Source organism: Durio zibethinus, chromosome 7, assembly GCF_047325235.1.
Source record: "Durio zibethinus cultivar Kanyao isolate XHJ-2024 chromosome 7, ASM4732523v1, whole genome shotgun sequence".
NCBI classification, from domain to species: domain Eukaryota; kingdom Viridiplantae; phylum Streptophyta; class Magnoliopsida; order Malvales; family Malvaceae; genus Durio; species Durio zibethinus.
The window spans coordinates 26,359,967-26,379,314 of record NC_143168.1 but is presented as its reverse complement, the minus strand read 5'-3'; the positions used below and the strand labels follow the sequence as shown (position 1 = coordinate 26,379,314).

Sequence of the window (19,348 nt, the reverse complement as noted above, 5' to 3'; positions counted from 1 at the left end):
ATTTTATTTAATAAAAATTGAGAAAAAGATTATTGTTATCAAATAAAGAAAATCTAATTTGTTTATTTTTTATTTTTTAAATTAATATTAAGATTCGAATTTAAATTTTCAATTTTGACGTCAATTACAATATTATTAAATAATAATTTATTTATTTAATTTTTTAAAATAAGAAAATAGGGTTACTAAGAAATAAAACTTAAACATTTTACACACTAACATATGTTTTAGACTCAAAATTTTTCAATTTTTTTCTCTTAAAGTTATCCAATAAAAATTAAAGAAATTTCATTCACTTTTATATATATATATATTATTTATAAAATTGTTCTCTTCTTATTTCTCTTTCTTTCCTTACCCTTTTTGCCAAACATGACGTTAACGGCTCCACTTGGCATCGCGATTGCGTTTGAACGCAATGCCAAACCAGATTTACATTCCTTCCCTTAACCACGATAGGGACCAAAACGTCCAACAGAACCGCGTTCGGGCAACCGCAAAAAAGCTCTTTTGGATTCTTCACTCTCTCAAAGCAAATTCTCTCTTCCATTTGACCTCAGGAAAATTCCATAGATTTTCATCCCCATTTTGACCCAGGTACCACTTTTCTTTTATAAAGTTCTCTCTCTCTCTCTCTCTTTTTTTTCAATCCACCAATTCGGTTTTGATTTTCGACTGTGCTAATAAAATTTGATTCTTTTGTGATTTTCATTTCTGGGTCTTTTATTTTAATGCTTTTTGGTTAATGGGTTTTGTTTATTTTATGTTGGTCTGCAAATTGTCTCAAATGGGTTTGTTATATCTGTTTTTGTTCGATCACGGCTTGAACAATGTTTAATTTATTATCTAATTATTAATATAATACTTTAGTGCTTCAAGGATCTTCACAATGAAAAAAAAAAAAAAGCCTTTATAAAGAGCTTAGAATTGTAGCTACTTCTTATAGATTAAGTTGTTGACTGATTAGCTTAGTACTCTTTTTTTTCCTTTTCTTGGCGCGTGTCTGTTTCTATGCCTGGTTGTCTCTATGTGTGCTTGTATGTAATTATGTATGAATGTGTTTTTGTATGTCTGTCTGCATGTATGTAAGAATGACTTTATGTATGTATGTATTTATGACCGTATTTTTGTTTGTATGTAGGGGTTATGTATGTTATGTATGTATGTGTGTGTATGCGCTGGTGTGAGTGATGTGTTATATATATTGTTCATATGTATGTATTTTAATGAGAGTTACTTTTTACAAAGGAGCATCAAATCCTGTTCAACTCTTTGATCTGATGACATATACACCGACAATTTGGCCAAACATATATATCTCTGCAAGCCTACATTAAGTCTCTCTCTGCTGTATCTTAATCAGTTTCCTCTCACAATTTGCTAACTGCAATGGAAGAATAAAGGGTGAACTCATGTTTTATTTGCTTGATAACAGCACAAGGTTATATCAGAAAAAGAGAATAATTCTGATGGGCTGACTCTTAACAAAGAGAAGATAGTCCCAAATAGTTAATTTTTTTTTTCACAAAAATGAAAAACAACTTTCACATGTGAATGTGATTGATTACTTGAAATGACTCTGGAATGTTGTTGGCTTGGACACAGTTAAGTTTGGCCGGTTGATGTGTTATTCTCTGATTAAGGAATAATGTTTTGTTGGTTTGTCTTGAGAGCTGAACTTTGATGATCTTAACAGAAAAGGAAAGGTGTATACTTCGATGATAATAAGTTCTTAACGGAGTTTCTCGGCTCCAGCATTTTACTTGCTATATGCATTTTTACTATTTTTGTATTTCTATTACTGGCAAGTTTATATGATTTTTCTCATTTAATTTTGAAAAGCTCTTATAGATGAAGAATGCTAGAATTGTTACAGCAGAGGTTCCTCGAGGTAGGAATAATGACAAAATCAAGGCAGTATGGGACAGAAACTTAACAATTATATTCTGTGATCTTTGTATAAAGGAAAAAGATCATAATTGCAGGCGAGGAACTTATTTTAAAAAGGAAGGGTGGTCAAGGTTGGTTTCAAATTTTAACAAAGAAACTGGTAAGGAATATGAAAAGTCACAGCTGAAAAATAGGTGGGATCTATTGAAAAAAGAATGGAAGCTATGGAAGCAACTCAAAGGGAACGATGCCTGTTTGGGGTGGGATTCAACAAAGAACAATATTGATACTTCAGAGGCATGGTGGGAAAAGAAGTTAAAGGTACATGATTGATACTCATAACCAAAATTTTATTGATCTTTTTTCAAATTTCTCATATATAAGGTCAGTAATGCTCATGTTCAAATGTGCAGCTCATGCCTGAGGCTACGAAGTTCAAAAATGGTGGTATTGACCCAGAATTGGAAAACAAATTAGATTGGATGTTTCAGGGTATCAATGATGACATAACTTTGGCGCCCACATTTGGTTTACCGCCAACTGATGGAATTGATGATGATGAACTACCTAAAGTAGAGGTGGAGGTTTTCGCTGTAGAGGATATTGAAATGCCAAAAAAGGCAATGGATGAACATTTTAATGAGATCAATAACCATTGCATGGAACAGAATCCTCAGCCTTACTCTGAATCTGAGCACCAGTCAGAGCCACCACACCAAAAGAAGAGATCTCCGGAGTCTGGCTCTTCTGATCTCAACAAGGGTAAAGAGAAAGTACCAAAATTAGTAGGGAGAGTTTCAAAACTATCCTGGCAGATAGATAGACTGTGTAGTGCAGCTGAAAGTATGAGTACAGCAACTTCAGCCAAGTTAACTTCAGAGCCATACACCATTCCTGAGGCAGTTCGATTGCTGGATAACATGGAGGAAGAAGTTCCAAAGAAGAGCCTATTGTATTATTTTGCCACAAAGCTGTTGCTTAACAAAGACAAGCGGACTATGTTTATGTCATTGTCAACTGAGACTAGAGCTTGGTGGCTTAAAATGGAGATGAAGGAGAGCTCCAAAGTTTCTTCAAACAATAGAAAAGATGGTCAATGCAATAATAGCATTGTATAACTTTCTTTCAATATATTCTAATCAAGATGATGATGATGATGAAGCTAGGAACTTATAACTTTATTTCAATGTATTCTGATCAACTTATAACTTTATGATGATGATGATGTAACTATGAACTTAACTGATGGATGCTATGCATCCAGCTTAGTTATTCTCTAGGACCGTTTTTGTATTTAAGTTTGTGAGTAATGGCTTTGTTTTGAGTATGAACACTATCCTCCTTTTTATGTAGATTAATTAAATACTTATTCACTTTTATATTTATTGGCAGTTATTGGAGATCTTTAATATGTAGATTAGGGATGTTCGTTTTGGTTTTATAAAGAATTTTGAACCAAACTGAAAATCTGGTTTTATAAAAGTTATGCCACTTTAAAGCAAATGCCTTTTTTAGTCCTTTGAAACAAAGCTTGAGTTTTTCCTTATGTCCTTATTCTCATTCTAAGAGCAACAAATTTGTATAAGCAAAACAAAAATTAGGCAGCCAAATAATCTCCTTAACTGTTTTAGCTCATCACCTACTTGTCATTTATTGAAAAATCATTAAATTTAAATGCTGTCTCAACCAAAAACTAGAGGCAAGGTAAAATCCAGTGTATTAGCTACTGGGTAGAAAAAACCAATTTCGAGGTAGGCCAGTTGCAGGTCTTAGTTGCAGGTCTTATATTGGAACAAGTACTCAATAACTGAAACTATGGTCCCATGATTCTACCATGAACTACCTAATTAAATCGGATTCAGACGAATTGGATGGATTTTTCAGGTTCGGGTCAACTTTATCAGCTCAAATTCTCATGTTTTCCTGCTCAAATGAGTTTTTTTTTTTTTTTGCCAGTATTGTTTAAGTTTTGACTGATATAGTGATATCATTATCAGTGAAGCCTTCCTATAGGAAGAAAAGCAAAAGACTCATGTGAATTTTCCTATCAAATCCATCATTAAAGTACTACCAAATTCTATATATTAAACTTCAAGCATCAAACACAGGAGAAGAGTCAAACAGACTAATATCAAACTACCACAAAATAGACCAAGCAACTCACTTCAAAGTTATGACCAAACAAAACCTTTCAGAAAAAACCTGCTTTTCTTTCCTTTCTTTTCTTTTTCTTTTTTGGTTACAATGGGGAAAGCAGAAAGGTCCTAGTTTACAGTTTCTTGTTCTCCTTTTGTTCTAAGTAAGCTAACATGCATAGCTCCAAACAAAGGATATTTTGATTTCCACTAGCTTTTATTTTTCTGATATATTGATAGTAAAGAGGCTTGATATATTCTTGAAATGCTTCATTGTTTCGACGTAATCTGGGGTGGATGGGATTCCACCAGTATAGACCAGAGGACATGAACATCCTCATCTGGACAGGACTTTACATCCTCATATAAAATGTATATCCCTCTACCTGAAAATCACAAAAAAAAAAAAAAAAGATATAAAATGTTCAATCATAAAAAAGAAGAGACAGCAATGAAAAATGCAACTACTATGCAGTCATGGAAATTCTTAGAATGCCAGTCGATAATTCTAAATACAATCTTCATTCGTGCAATATTGCATGTATGAATGTGTGCACGGGCGCGAGTTTGTGTGATAAGTGAACGAATGAAGTACCCATAAAGTATGTTATGCTACAAAACGTGGCAGAAAAATGGAACAATGAACTATAATGATACTACTAGAATGGGAATTATAAATATTAAGTACTCTTTCTTGGAGCTGAGTGCATCCGAAACCACAGCTTCTTCAATGGGGAGAGGAGGGATTGCAACCACCCCATTTGAGAAAGAGGAAGTGCTTCATGGTAGGTGAAAGAAATGAAGCATATAGAGGGGGGAATGTTGCATTGCTTAAACAATGGTGAATTATAGAGTACAACATCTAGCACCAAATTCCATCTTTTTGCTGGCTAAAGATACAAAAAAGAAAACCAATTTAATGTTTGGTGATCTGTCTTTTCATCCATCTTCGCCCTTGTAGTATGAGGAACCCTTCTTAGACAATTACAATACTCAGTGTGATCTGCAATCTGTTCTCTCAGATTCCCTACCTTCTAACTGAAGTCATAGTTTCATAGCCCGCATCAATACAATTGTCGGCACCATTACATCCTTGAACAACACCGACTAGATGAAGTTACTATCTTTTTTCTCTAGTGGCCCATCTGTAAGGATAGACTGCAGCCATGAGTGTGAAACTAGAGGTTAGATCAGATGATTAATGCAGTCACTCCTAAGAAATGGCATCTAGTGGGTTTAGGATTCGAATTCTAGTACCTGCAACTCCTTGCTTTATCCCTAAGCTGGGGCTTCCTATGTACCAAAAAAAAAAGAAGGCAGCCATAAGTGCTATTTCAGGGTCATGTCTGTGGAGGCAGTTGAACAAGCGACTCATAAATTTTGTCAAGTGAGATGAGCCAATGACTCAAATGCATTCAGTCAAATTTTGGAGCAAGAATCAATCCCAGGTTGGACAATCCGATAAGTCAAATGCTTTCAATCTGCTTTTTGAGTAGGATTTACAACTATATTTCATTATTTTAAGATGTCACACAGCCAAATAGGTAAACTTTATGAAATAGTTCCCAGCAATCACCTTTAACAATAGGTAATGGCGTATATTGAGGTCAAAACTTGGTTGGTATTTGACTATGACAACATCTGATAATTTTGCCTTTGGAATTTGGAGGTTTAGGTTCAAGAGGGTTTTGATTGACGTTAAACGCCACCTGACAACTTGACAGAACCTCCAACTCTCCAGGCATTTCACATGCTTTATTCATGCCATAATAGCAGTTTGGAAACTTCTTCTGGAGAACATTAGTTTTCATGTAGCTGAATTGCATTTCAAGCTAAAATTGGAATTGTCATCCTTGAAGTGGGGAGACAAAAAATATCAATCAACATAAACAAGAGATTCTAATATTGATTGATTGATTTATTCTTCACAAAATTGCTTCCAACATTCTCTGTGGAAATTCTCTTTATGCCTAGCAGGCTCACTAGGAGACTTAGGAATTGGGATTCAATAACAGTATTACAATTCAAAGTTGCAGTAGATGATAAAATATCACCAAAAAGAGGCTTCATCTGTCCTGAAATGCCATTTACCAAACAAATAAGTAGGTGACAGATTGCTGCAGAAGATTTTCATATCTTTAAGATTTTGAGGAAACAGTCTTAAAATCCAAATAAGCAGCCGAGTATTAGATTATATGATTGCACAGATAAGAACCAAGATAAATGTAAATGAAGCTAATCCAAGTACTGCACCAAAGATCCAGAAAGCCTTCTGGAGCAAACGCAGTGAAGCAGAAATACCAGAGTGTTTCATCTGCACCATTGACACAAAAAGAGAAAGAAAAGCTAATGAAGAGGTTAACAAAAATTTGCAACTTAATTTGTGGACCAGTCTGCTCAAAAAGGCATTGAATACCTGTACTTGGCTTTGCATCATTACATCAATTAGACAGCATGAAAAAAAAGAAACATAAAAGGGCCTTTCATAATTCAGAAGCTTAGGGAACAATGTTTTAAGAATAATATCTTACAGAAATACTAAAAGCATACAATCAGAGGTCTGAAAAGCTATGGGTCCTCTTTGGATGAGAATGATTTTGTTTTACCTGCATCACAAGATGAGAAACTTAATCAGTCATTGACAGTAGCTTTTACAACATTGAAAAGAGGCCTTTCTAGGTGTCAGTGTTGCATGCAGTGTGTTTAAAGTTAAGAGAACCAATAGAGCAGAGCAGAACTAATCAATCCTGGAGATAAAGCTGGCTTATCCATTCATGCAGATTAAGTCATAATTATGAGAATTCATGTCCTAATCTCGTGAAACTTAACCAGTTTTCTCAGCAGCCATATGTTGTAAAAGCTTGATTGTAGGACTATATTTCCAGGGCCTCTTGCTCCAACCTAATTTTGATTGGATATGCTGCTTTAAAAACAAGGTGAGACAAATGCATTTTGCCACAAGGTAATATTCTAATACAGTGAAATCTAATATTATCAAATGTACAAAAATAAAAACAAAGAAAAAAAATAGTTACTTGGTAATAAAAATATTGGAAATGGAAAGAGTGGTTTGAGGCCTTTAACAATGCCTAGCTTATACACCATAAGTTCAGAGAACCCAACTTGGGTTCACTAAATATGACAAATTTGGGCCAAGTTTGGTCCAATTGGAAAGCCCAATTAAGCCTTATGATGGAATTTTATGCCTATAATTTTTCTGACCTTGAAATTTCAAATACTCGATGTGGGTTTGAAAAGGAAAAATGCAAAAAGAATAAAAAAGCTGATAAAAATTAATGATAATCTGATTTTTTTGGAATGATGATGGCAAATTGTCATAACCACAAAACAGAAAATGGGAAGATAATTTGCTTGTCTATAAAGATAGCAAAAAAGATGACAACCAAAACGAGGATTTGAATTATAATAGTGTTATAATAATCATAGCAATTAAATTATACAATGGATAATAAGCTTACCCTATTAAAAAATGATGTAACTCCAAAAAAAAAAAAAAAAACTCACAAATTATGTGTTTGAGTCCTTTAAATGCATATACATTTTTTTATAATGCGATCCTAATATCTTAAATTTTATCTAAATTCGATAAGATAGACATAGGCAAAAATATTTTTGTTGTTAAATGATAATAATAATGAAAATTTTTTATGTAAAAGAGATTGCAATAAAGTTTTAGATTTAAATTTTAAATCAATCAGATGTCATTTTTTAAAAATAACTAAATAAATTAACGAAACGAAGCATGAGTTCAATAATAAAGAGAAATTGGTAATGGTTAAGCAAGTGACAAAAAAACTAATGAGCCAAAATTGACTTAAAGAATTGGTACAAAGCAAAAGCTGTGGAAACTGACTAGAGATGTTGGGAGGAGTATGCATGATGACAACTTCTAAAGGAATCCACATAAAAAAGATTAAAGACACAAAGGAGGAATGATATATATGTATAGATGCTCATTGTCATGAAAAAGGTGAAAAATGGCAAAGGCTAGGTTGGCAAAAAAACAAAAGTTCACAAAGCTGTTTATCTTCTTTGCACTTTTTTCTATTCTCTTTGTCCCGCATGAATTTCTCTGCTATTCTTCCTCATTGTGTCCCCTACCTATCAATCTTTTTCTTCCCCCACCACCACCACCACCATAATAATAATAATAATAATAATAATAATAATAATGTTTATGCATGTTAAACTTAAGTAATATCTTAAATTTCAAACACTTTTAAATTTTTTTAAAAAAATTTAATAATTTAAAATACGACATGAAAAAACACACGAAAAATAAATATAAAAGTAGTATGATTTAAAATTTTAATAAAAATTATAAATAATTTTAATAAAATTAAAAAAATATATTTTATATTTTCGTGACAATACGAGTTGTGACAAATAATTTTTACATAAAACACAATATCAATATACGAATTATTGATATTTTATATGAAACGAATACACAAATTATTAAATTTACATTTTTTATTCGTTAAAACAATATGATATTTTAGTTTAAACATATTACTTCTTTATAAAAAGTTTTTTTTTTCATTGAAAAGTTTAATATTTTAAAAGTAAAATTATAAATGTATGTGGAAGACTCAAGTCTCTTAGATCTTCATATGAATAAGAAAGATTTTAAAGTTTTTCAAAAGATTTGCTGAGATAGTTTGTCAAAGTTAAAATAAAGGGAAAAAGATTACTTAATTAATTACTTGTTATCACTAAAAACCCAATTATTAATTGATTCATTAGAAATGATACGCTAATAAAACCAACAAAATCTATCAAATCCTTTGCCTTTAATAAGAAGCATTAATGGAAAAGTTATTAAAATAAGACTAAGAAATAAGGAGAAGACAGCCTTATTCCTCAAGTTTTTATCAGTATTATCCTTACCCATATTAAAGATTATGCATTATGTCCTTCGTACTTTAGTACTCTAACGATTTACTATTACAATAAACAAAGTGATTAAATTCCTTATAATTTAATCTAAAGTTGTCCTTTGCATGAGGTGATTACTCTAAAAATTATAGTGATCTACACGTAATAATTAAATTATTATGTTTGATAAGTATTTGATGATCTTACGTAACAATGATTTTAGATTATCGAGAGTAATTAAATTACTATTTTAAAAGGTGATCTAATTTTTATACAAAAATATGAGAAACTTTTATTATTAAGGTGAACTGATACTTAAAATTAACAATGATTAAATTTATCCGTTTAATATATGAATTAAAAAATTGTTGCATATTAAAATTATAATTATTTTATATTATAAATGTTTATATTTCAAACTAACATTCATTACAAGAAGTTCAAAATAATTTGTATATTTTTTATTTTTAATATTTTATATAATATAATTTTTAATTTTTTATTATAAATTTAATAGATTGGTTTTATTTTCTAATTTTTATTTTTTACATAATTTATATTATAAAAATAAATTTACCTATCAATAAATATATTTATTAATTTATTAATTTAATAATATTTTAGTATTAAATAAATATTAATATTTTACAAATTATTATCTTTAAACAACCTTAAAGTTATTAATTTGTATAATTATTTTCTTACTTTTAAACAAAAAATGTTTAATTTTTAGTAATACCAAATACATCAATCTTTAATTTTTAAGAATTAATCATTGTTAATCAAATAAAATGATTTTAAATCACAAATTTTAAGATTATCTTGATAATAAGATCACTCTAATAGTTAGATTATTACGATGATTTTATAAAAATCAAATGTTGCCTAATTATCTTAAATCTTGTTAAAAAAATATTTTATTCATTCTCAATGAAATTTTAAATTGCATAAATAAAATTAATCGGAGGAAAAATATCGCTTAAAATATAGTACATGTTGATTTAATAATGTAAATTAGTGTTATGACTATTTTTTTTCATAAACTTTTGGGTCCGATGATTGCGTTTATGTCGGTCCAATTATTGACCATGGCATATGTAATAAAGTAAGGTTTGTGTAAATAAAAATGCATATAACGATTTTGTTAGGGTTTGTCATGGAGTCCCATGCTTTGACAAATTATTGCCCCTAGGGCTAACCAAGTGAAGGGATTGCCTATGTCCGAGACCTTTTATTATATTAAAAATCATATCATAAATCATAATTGCAACATTTATATGTCTCTCAAAATTTATCTTCAATAATTAGTGAGATTATTTATGATTAAAAATTCATAAAATAAATTTAAAATTTAACTAAGTTAATTCATATAATCATTATTAATAAATAATATTTATTAAGTTCAAATTAATTTGTAATTTATTTATCTATTCTCAAATTACGATCTCTTATATATAAAAAAAAACCCACAAAATAAAAATTCTCTATTTAAAAAATCCAAAAAAAAGTAGTCATATTTAATTAATTTAATGATTAAAATAAAAAAAAACTTTTAAACTTTATCATTTTATTTATATAAATTTTAATATCTTTATTATATTTAGATAAACTTTTAATCTTTTAATTTTACTCAAATAAATTTTTACCCTTTAATTTGTAATATGAATTAATCTTTCGTCTAAAGTAAGAATTTATTTTGATATAAGTCAAAAGACAAAAATTTATTTGAATATAAAAAAATAAAGATTTATTAACAAAATAATTTATGAGTTTTTTTAATAATTTAATTTAATTTAATTTAATTAAAAGAAAATGAAGGAATAAAACGGGCATTTTGGAGGCCCAATAAGGAGGAAGAGTACAAAAAGTTGAAGCAGTTTGGGCTGTAATGCAATGCTGACTTGCTATGGACAAATACACGTGATTACCACGTCTTTATTCTCCGTAAAGTTCGAATTTTAAAATTTTAATTTTAAACAAAAATCTTAACCCAACACTTATTGTCTCACACGCTACAATTGGGCGTGGGCCACACTTTCCTATGTAAATCACCATTAAAAAAAATTATTCCTTTCATTTTTCTCTTGATATTACCTTAATCATTAAAAATAATAAAAATTAATTGTTACAAACGAAGGGAAAGTAAAATCTTATACACATGGGATTTGGAAAAATGTGCTATCTATCCAAATAAAGTTGGACAATATCTCTAGTTGTATTATGAGTTTGTTTTTGTATATTAATAATTAATTTTTTTTAATTTCTTTAAGAGATTATCATATCTTTTATTTCTTTTTTTTTTTTCGTTATAATTTAAGGGGTATGTGCTGTTTTACTAATCTCAATAGTAAATTTTATTTTTTTATATATTAATAATGAATTTTTTAATTTTACAAATAAAATTAAGAGATTGTCATATTTTTATAAAATATATGTGTGTGACTTTACTAATCTCAAGAGTAGAGTTTTCTTTTATATATATTAACGGTAAATTTTTAATTTTACAAATAAAATTAAGAGATTAGTACATTTTCATGAAAGAACACGTCATCTTACTGATTTTATTTATAAAATTTAAAAGTTTAACTAATATTGAATTAATATCATGATTCACATAAATTTGTAAAGTATTATTTGCTTCTATCATTTAAATTTTATAATTTTATCTCATAAAAAATATTTCATAAATAAAAATAATATGAACATTTATATTCTAAAATTGATTTTAGTATACAATTATTATAAGATTCATAGTTTTTTTCTAGGATCATAACATCCTTTCAACTCCAACAAGGATTTTTTTTTTGGTACATTACTAATATCCCATAATCAATTTATGAAATATTATTCATTTCAATCTATTAATTTTATGATTTTATTTTATAAATTAAAAATAATATGAATATTTATATTTTAAAACCAATTTTAATGTATAATCGATGCACACGATTCATATTTATTCTCTAATACATGACAATAACTATTCATTGAATTTTTAGCTTAATAATTTCTCATATATTTAAAAACCCTTTGGAATCAAAATCCAACCTACCAAAAGACAACTCATTTCGATTCCACAAACTAAAAAAAGCTAAACATTTAGGCAAAAGAAAAAGCCAAAAGAGATATGATGATGAGGCTAGCATTGAGTGAGTATTTGCCAAAATGGGTATCTTTTGGCCTATGAGTCTTATTCCATTCCTAGCCTCAAGTTTTCGTCAAATGTGTTCAAAAAGTTTATATTACAAAATTCTTATTTGCAATTATGTTTGATTTTATAATCAAATGTGATACAATTTCAATTCCCATGTAATAAATTCATAAACATGAAATCAATCTTATTGCTTTTGAGTTCTTAATTTTATTATGCTTATATAGCTATATATATACACACACAATAAATTTAATAATCGGTTAATTCTATTTATTTTAAATGTTTGAGAATAAAAGTATAAGTCCTATTTCAAACTTAAGGCAAAAATGAAAAAAGCATAAACATTGTAATCATCAAATCAACTATACCATCACAATATGCTAACCATGTCTTTATGTCAAAGTATCAAAACCATATTTTTATTATTTATTTACAAAATCATGCTTGCAATTTTCTTGTTTCCCTGGACCTCACTAGATGAACCACTTTATTTTATTTTTCTCTCAAAACTCAATTTATTTATAGTCTCCAAATATATTCTCCAGAGTCCAATGAAACTTGAAAACAGCCTCAAAGCCAGCTCCTTTCAATATTTTTGCTTAGTTTTTGATTTTACTTTCTTTTTTCTCAGTGAAGAGGAATCTTCATAAACCAGCCTTTTCCAGCAATACCCAGTTGCTAAAAGTCTTCATATTTTCTTTCTCTTCCTTTTTTTTTTCATGCTGTCATTTTCTGGAGGTAAAAATTTATTTCTTAAAAAAATGTTTTGTAATTTATATTTGTACCATTGACAATGATTGCAGAGAATTTGCAGTGAAAGAACACTGCTTTTTGACTGCTTCTTCTTTCTTTGTTTAAGTTTTTGCTTGACTTGAACTTGATCTCCACTCTCTCTCAATTTGTCTTTAAATTTTGAAACTTTAAAAATTTTCTATTGATGGGTGTTTTCAGTTTCTTGCAGAAAAAATATGCACCACCCCATATCAAAATCAAGCTTTGACAAGCGGTTTTTGAGGCAGTTTTGAGATGGTTTTTGGAGACAGTTTTGTAACTGACCAGTTTAAGGTAAGGCTCTATCTCTCACTTCTTTACTCTTTGTTTATGTTACTTCTGTCTCCTTTGTTTTTGTCTTTCGAAGTCTAAGTCAGTTTTAATTCTGTAGTTTTAGGTTGCAAAAGGTGGGCAGAAAAGAGTTTGTGGAAAGAGTTAAAGAGAAAAAAGAATTGAATTTTAAGGAATTGCAGTTAGTTTGTTAGAAAAATGAGAGATTTTCCATCTTGTTTTGGTGAAAATGGAGTGCAAGTGGCTGATTCTTCATCATCAAATACAAGTAAAAATGCACACAATTTGGTTACTTGTGTCTATCAATGTCGAATTCGCGGTAGGTCTTGTTTAATAACTGTTACTTGGAGCAAGAATTTGATGGGGCAGGGCTTAAGTGTAGGTATTGATGATTCTGCAAATCAGTGTCTTTGTAAGGTTGATATAAAGCCCTGGTTGTTCTCTAAGAGAAAAGGGTCTAAGAGTTTAGAAGCATATTCTTGTAAAATAGACATATATTGGAACCTTTCTACGGCGAAATTTGGATCTGGGCCTGAACCTTTGGAAGGGTTTTATGTTGGTGTTGTTGCTAATAAGCAAATGGTTTTGCTTCTTGGGGACATGAGGAAAGAAGCTTATAAGAAGACTGGGTCTACTCCTGTTCCTTCTCCTGCCATTTTTGTGGCCAAGAAGGAACATGTTTTTGGCAAGAGGGTATTTGTTACCAAGGCACAGTTTTGTGATAATGGTCAAATTCATGATCTGATAATTGAATGTGACACAATTGGTGTGAACGATGCTTGCCTTATAATTCGTGTGGATGGAAAGGTTTTGATGCAAGTGAAACGGCTACTGTGGAAGTTCCGAGGAAACCATACCATTTTGGTTGATGGAATGGGTGTAGAAGTTTACTGGGATGTGCATAATTGGCTATTTGGAACTTCACTTGGAAATGCTGTTTTTATGTTCAAGACATTCCTTGGAGCAGAAGAGAAGTTCTGGGCTAGCCAATCCATTCCTGCTCCTAATACATTGCAATGGTCTTTCTCGCAGAGATTTCAAGACTCCAAGTCACAAAATCTTGGCTTTTCACTGATTTTGTATGCTTGGAAGAATGAGTAGAGAGATTCTTCTCAACTCTCAAGTGCTAACAAAAGCTTTTAGTGAGTTGTGATTTTTATCAACTCTGTGATTAATTTTAATTAGTTTGATAAAAAATGGGTCCATTTGTTTCTTTTGTGCCCCTTCAGTTTTTTCTCCATTGAGTAACTTGAGCTATTAATGGATCAAAGACAAACTTTTTTTGTTCTTAGTCGGTTGTATATCCTAGATACATTAGTTTTATTCTCAATTTTTGTTATACGAAAAAAAAATTCTTCAATGGATGGTTGTTCAAATCTTCCAGCTGCTGTTTGAGTTAGTTTAGCAGATGTTATCGACTAGCTGAGTTGAAATCTCCTCTAAGCATCACTGCATAAGCATGGTATGTGTTTAACTATAAGTATGCCTTTCTTTTTTTAGTTAACTCAGCTGAAATCAACATGAATTGGTTTAGTTTAAGATTATGGGATAACAAATGGAATATTTGAGGTCAACTGTCAAAATGCACCGATAACTGCATTTTGATGTAGTATTTAAGATTATTGGAAGAGGATGGTCTTGTCCAAAAAAGGACGCCTGTCTTTCCCTGATGAATTGGTATGTTAAGTTCCCTAGCTTTTGTGGTAACTTTCTAGTGTCCTATCAACTAATGTCCTAGTAATAGCTGTGAAAGGTGTTTAGTTTCATGTAAGTCACTCTTGTGATGGATTGAAACACCCTTGGTAGTATCACTGTTTGCTAAACTGCGAAGTGTCATGGAAAGATCTGCACTGATATTCACAGCATGAAGGGTTTAAACTGTTGAACTCCTTAGCGAAGTGGCCGAGAGGGCACCTTCTGTTGCATCTAGACTTTTGAATATTCTTTGAACTTTGCAAATCATAAATAACGAATTCGTTTGATTTCTCACTTAATCTTCTTTTTTCCTGTTATACAAGTGTATAACTAATTTATATCCATTGTATGCCTGCTCTATTTTGCCCATTTATCGCCATATTCATGTTCCGATATTTTCAACTTATCTCCTGCCTGCCTTGCATAGAAGTCATGGGGCTTATTGAAATCTTCGTGTGGATCGATGGTATCTTGCTGAAAACTTTCTAAGTAATGTCAATCGATCCAAATTAGAGAATCAGCCAGGTATTATAATGTTTTGTTAAGACTGAATATTTCTTTTGCCATCAAAGACTTCTCTTAACAGCTTCTTGTCATCATTATATTCTCACTGCAAAATATATTTGTAAACTGATGATGAGAATTTGAGTTTCTAAAAAGTGTTAAAGAGGGCACTTTTCTAGTAGAGTTTTGTTATTGCTACCTTTGAAACTTACCTTTCCCCATGTTCTGCAAAATCACCATTGTTATCTGTGGAAGCTAGAATAATTTCTTTGTTACAGATTGATTAACTTGACATGATATCATTCGTTCACTCTCCTTGATTTGGGAATGACGGATTCGAACTCTGCTTCTGAGCAGCAAGAATTCATGTATCTATTAGTGAATCAAATGTTCGATTGTTTCTCAGCACTTCGATTTAATTAAAAAATTATCTTATTGGCGCTGCTGCTGTTGCAATCCAGAGTGGCTCGTACTTGAAAGAACTATTCTTACGAGTTTGAAGTTTAATTGTCAGAACTTACAATTTTTTCTTCCAAAGAAAAATAAAATCCATTCAAAATATTAAATTATTTTTTGAATTAATACTATTAGTATAATATTTCACTATGTATAAAGTAAATTCAATATGATAATCAAAATTAAATAATATTATGTAAAATTGTACTAATAATTTCAACGGTTAAGATTTGTTAAATCACAATAATAATTCATCTTTAATGATATTAATCTTGAATGCACGATTTTTATAAATTAAGACATTTTATCTTGATACTGATTTTTTTAAAAAGGAAAAAAATAAAGGATTATGTGGATATTAATTAAATACATAAAAAAAAAAAAAAATGCATGGCCAATGATGGGCTGGCTCGCTGTCGATATGTTTCTTTCGAATGATCCTTTTAGTGGCTTCCAGGTGGCATACAGCTGTTGACGCCATTAACGGAACTACAACAAAGACCTTCAAGCGGCGCCGTTTTACCACGTTCGCTAGTTGCCTCGCTCTTCCCCCTAAATTACACAGATGACCGATCACTTGCCCCAAATAACAACACAAGAACCGATGGCAAAAGAGTCATTCCACTACTCAACAAAGCTGATGGTGTAATTTCAGCGCCAAATTGAGGGCGTTTCCGTCATTTAGCCATATCCGACAAATGAAATTTTTTACACTAGACACGGCCAAAGAAGGAGGAAGAAAGCTAAGACTCGGGATTCCAACTCAGTTTACTCATTGAATTTCGTTGAATTTCTTGAAACTGAGTGGAAAAACAAGCGACTAATGGGCGATTCAAGTGACTCAGTAACCATTGATATTGATATGAATCAATAATCTTTTGGTTTTGATCATAATTTTGCTTTATTTTTTTTATAAACAAGTTTATAAAAAAAATCAACCATTTGTTATCTTAATCCAATTAACTTCCATTTTTGTGATAACAAATAGTACCACATAATATTTTTAATTCAGAAAGCCATAGATAATGAAGCAGTCCTAAACTTCCATAAGAGAAAAGGGACAAAAACCTCTTCTCAGAAGCAAATCATGATCACTTACCGCAGCAGACATGAGAACTAATTAATGTGATACTATATATAAAAGAGCTAGCAAAGCCCAACCACTTTAAGGGGATTATTTTTTATCAGATTTGGCAAGATAAGTTGGAATGGCTTATATCAAGATTCAAATTTCAGACTTGATAAATGTTATCTTTTAAAAGAAACTGTATGAACTAAATAAATTCAATTTTAAATTCAGTTGAAAATTGCTATATTGCCTATCTATGAAACAATCATCTTTAGATTTTGATCATAATTTTGCTTTTTTTTTTTTTAATGAACATGTTTTCCCAATGATGTTCAAGGACGGTTAATCCAAGATTTACTTTTTCCATAAAAAATCAACAATTATGAGTTAAACGGGGATGGGCTTAAGTAAAAGGTTGAAGGTTAATTCATATCATTGGCTCGACATTAATCTAATCAAGTTTTTTACTTAAAGAATGAACAAAGATGATATGAAATTGTTATTATACATCAATTTATATTTTTTTAGTCAAATCATATTATGTAATCATTTTATTAAAAAAAATTCAAACATTTATTACCTTAATCCAATTAGCTTCCATTTTTTGTCAAAACAAAGTAGAAACCCATAGTATTTTTATTTCAGGTAGCCATAGATAATGAAGCAGTCCTAAACTTTCGTAAGAGAAAGAGGACAAAAACCTCTTCTCAGAAAGCAAATCATAATCACTTATTGCAGTAGACTTGAGAGCTAATTAATGTGACACTATAGAGGAGCTAGCAATGCCCAACCACTTTTAGGGGATTATTTTTTATCAGATATGGCTGGATAAGTTGGAATGGCTGAGGTTTTGAACCCATTGAAATCATTCCCACAAGAAGAGCTATATGCACCGATGTTATGAAAGATCAGCCAGTCGTTCACGCCCAGTTCTGGCAGCTGGTAACCTTCCAAAACCATATCTTGAGGATCACATGTCGGTCCAAAAACTTTGGAATCATATGTCTTAAGCCCTTTGAATGTGGTGGTTTTGTTGCTGCCACAGTTGGCTAGAGGAGAGCAAATCACATCATCATGGTCATATTTCAAAAAGCTCATAGACCCCCAGATCCCATCATTGATCCAATACTCTTTGATGCCATCCCTAACTCGCTTCCCTATAACGCTTGTAGCTAATGTGAACGGCGTTTTTGCGAAGAAACGACCAGGTTCTGCTATAATTGTGAAGCCAGCAGGCTCATTAGGGAAATATTTTTGTAGAGCAACTTTCACTGCTGAGGCTGCTTCAATAAACTTTGGACCTGATGTGAAGCCTCCGCCAATGTCCAGGATATGCATTTTAGGCAGGCCAAGTTGGGCTGCTGCTTCAAATGTTGTCTTAGCTGCAGCTATGGCATCTTCAAATGCAAGGAAGTTAATGGCTCTGCTACCAATATGGAATGAGACACCCACAACTTTGAGATGTGCAGCTTGAGCGGCTTGGAGAAGAGAAACGATTTCCTCAGGGAGTGCACCGAATTTGGAACCGAATTGAAGTGTCGCACCACTAGTTTCCGGGATTTTGATTCGGATCAACAGGGCGCATTTCGGATGCCATTTTTTAATCTTTTCGAGCTCACACTTGGAATCGAAAGTAGTTAAGTTAACACCAACTTTAGCAGCATACTTGATGTGAGACTCGGGTTTGCATGTGTTCGCAAAAACGATCCGATCAGGTGAAACCCCTAGAGACAAAATGGTCTCAATCTCAGCACGGCTTGCACAATCAAAGCCAGTGCCCAGAGCTGCCATTTCTTTGAGGAAAGCGGGGCTGGGATTGCACTTTACAGCATAGAATGGTTGAACCATTGGAAGATTACGAGTCCATGTGTCAACCAGGGAGTTGACAACACCCAAATCAAGCACGTAAAATGGATCCATTTCATGTTGTTGTTCATTCAAAACGACTGATTGCATGAAATCGATCAGCTCATCTCTTGATAAGGGTGTTGCCAACCTCTTTTCTGTCACCATTGCTTGGACACTCTTTGAGAGTTGATAATGAATTCTAGTCGGTTGAAAGAGAGGAAGAAAGATAATCCAAAAGAGTGTGAGTTACCAAATGGTTAGGAGGGTCTATTTATAGAAATGGATAATTTATGTTCTATTTGATTAATGTTTAATAAAAAAATAAAATCCAATAAACGAAATTTTAATAAACAATGGAAAATGAAAAACGTTGTTCATTGAAATAACTCACTTTGAAGTTTAGGAGGTAGAGTTTTGATATTGGTGTTTACACTTGATTTTTCCTCATCTAATGGACGATTGACATATGTCATGTAAATGAGGATGCGTAACTTAAAATTTCATTCTTGCAGAGAGTTTAATTCGGAAGCTATCTGTCAAATTTTTAATTTAATTTTTGTTAGTGAAAATAAATAATCAACTTATAAGAGTATAAAATTAAAAAGTTTAATTGGATCAAATACATTGAGACAAAAA

The 19,348-nt window shown here is 31.1% G+C and overlaps 2 protein-coding genes and 1 pseudogene across 4 annotated transcripts; 2 read left to right on the top strand and 1 right to left on the bottom strand.

The window, feature by feature from the left end:
- Positions 1 to 364: 364 nt before the first annotated feature.
- LOC111277200 (uncharacterized) lies at positions 365 to 3,281 on the top strand. 2 transcript variants are annotated; one of them, XM_022863449.2, is made up of 3 exons: positions 365 to 597; positions 1,852 to 2,211; positions 2,304 to 3,281. In XM_022863449.2, the coding sequence occupies exons 2-3, from the start codon at positions 1,852 to 1,854 to the stop codon at positions 3,006 to 3,008; spliced, it is 1,065 nt and encodes a 354-aa protein (XP_022719184.2). In that variant the 5' UTR covers positions 365 to 597; the 3' UTR covers positions 3,009 to 3,281. The 2 variants fall into 2 exon arrangements, with proteins under 2 accessions (XP_022719184.2, XP_022719182.2); XM_022863447.2 differs by having other exon boundaries at positions 1,843 to 2,211.
- Positions 3,282 to 12,395: 9,114 nt separating this feature from the next.
- On the top strand, positions 12,396 to 15,674 carry LOC111277900 (uncharacterized). 2 transcript variants are annotated; one of them, XM_089764035.1, is made up of 3 exons: positions 12,396 to 12,816; positions 13,040 to 13,143; positions 13,241 to 15,674. In XM_089764035.1, exon 3 carries the CDS (start codon positions 13,339 to 13,341, stop codon positions 14,239 to 14,241), a length of 903 nt encoding a protein of 300 aa, XP_089620161.1. In that variant the 5' UTR covers positions 12,396 to 12,816; positions 13,040 to 13,143; positions 13,241 to 13,338; the 3' UTR covers positions 14,242 to 15,674. The 2 variants fall into 2 exon arrangements, with proteins under 2 accessions (XP_089620161.1, XP_089620160.1); XM_089764034.1 differs by having other exon boundaries at positions 13,030 to 13,143.
- A 1,660-nt stretch (positions 15,675 to 17,334) lies between these two features.
- On the bottom strand, positions 17,335 to 19,036 carry LOC111277899 (ornithine decarboxylase pseudogene; annotated as a pseudogene).
- Between the last annotated feature and the right edge of the window lie 312 nt (positions 19,037 to 19,348).

What these genes read in the sequence shown, in the direction of transcription:
- LOC111277200 (XM_022863449.2), top strand. Translation starts at nt 1,852, where the DNA reads ATGAAGAATGCTAGAATTGTTACAGCAGAGGTTCCTCGAGGTAGGAAT. An exon ending in GGTGGGAAAAGAAGTTAAAG is followed by an intron (nt 2,212 to 2,303) that starts GTACATGATTGA and finishes TCAAATGTGCAG; the next exon opens with CTCATGCCTGAGGCTACGAA.
- LOC111277900 (XM_089764035.1), top strand. Translation starts at nt 13,339, where the DNA reads ATGAGAGATTTTCCATCTTGTTTTGGTGAAAATGGAGTGCAAGTGGCT.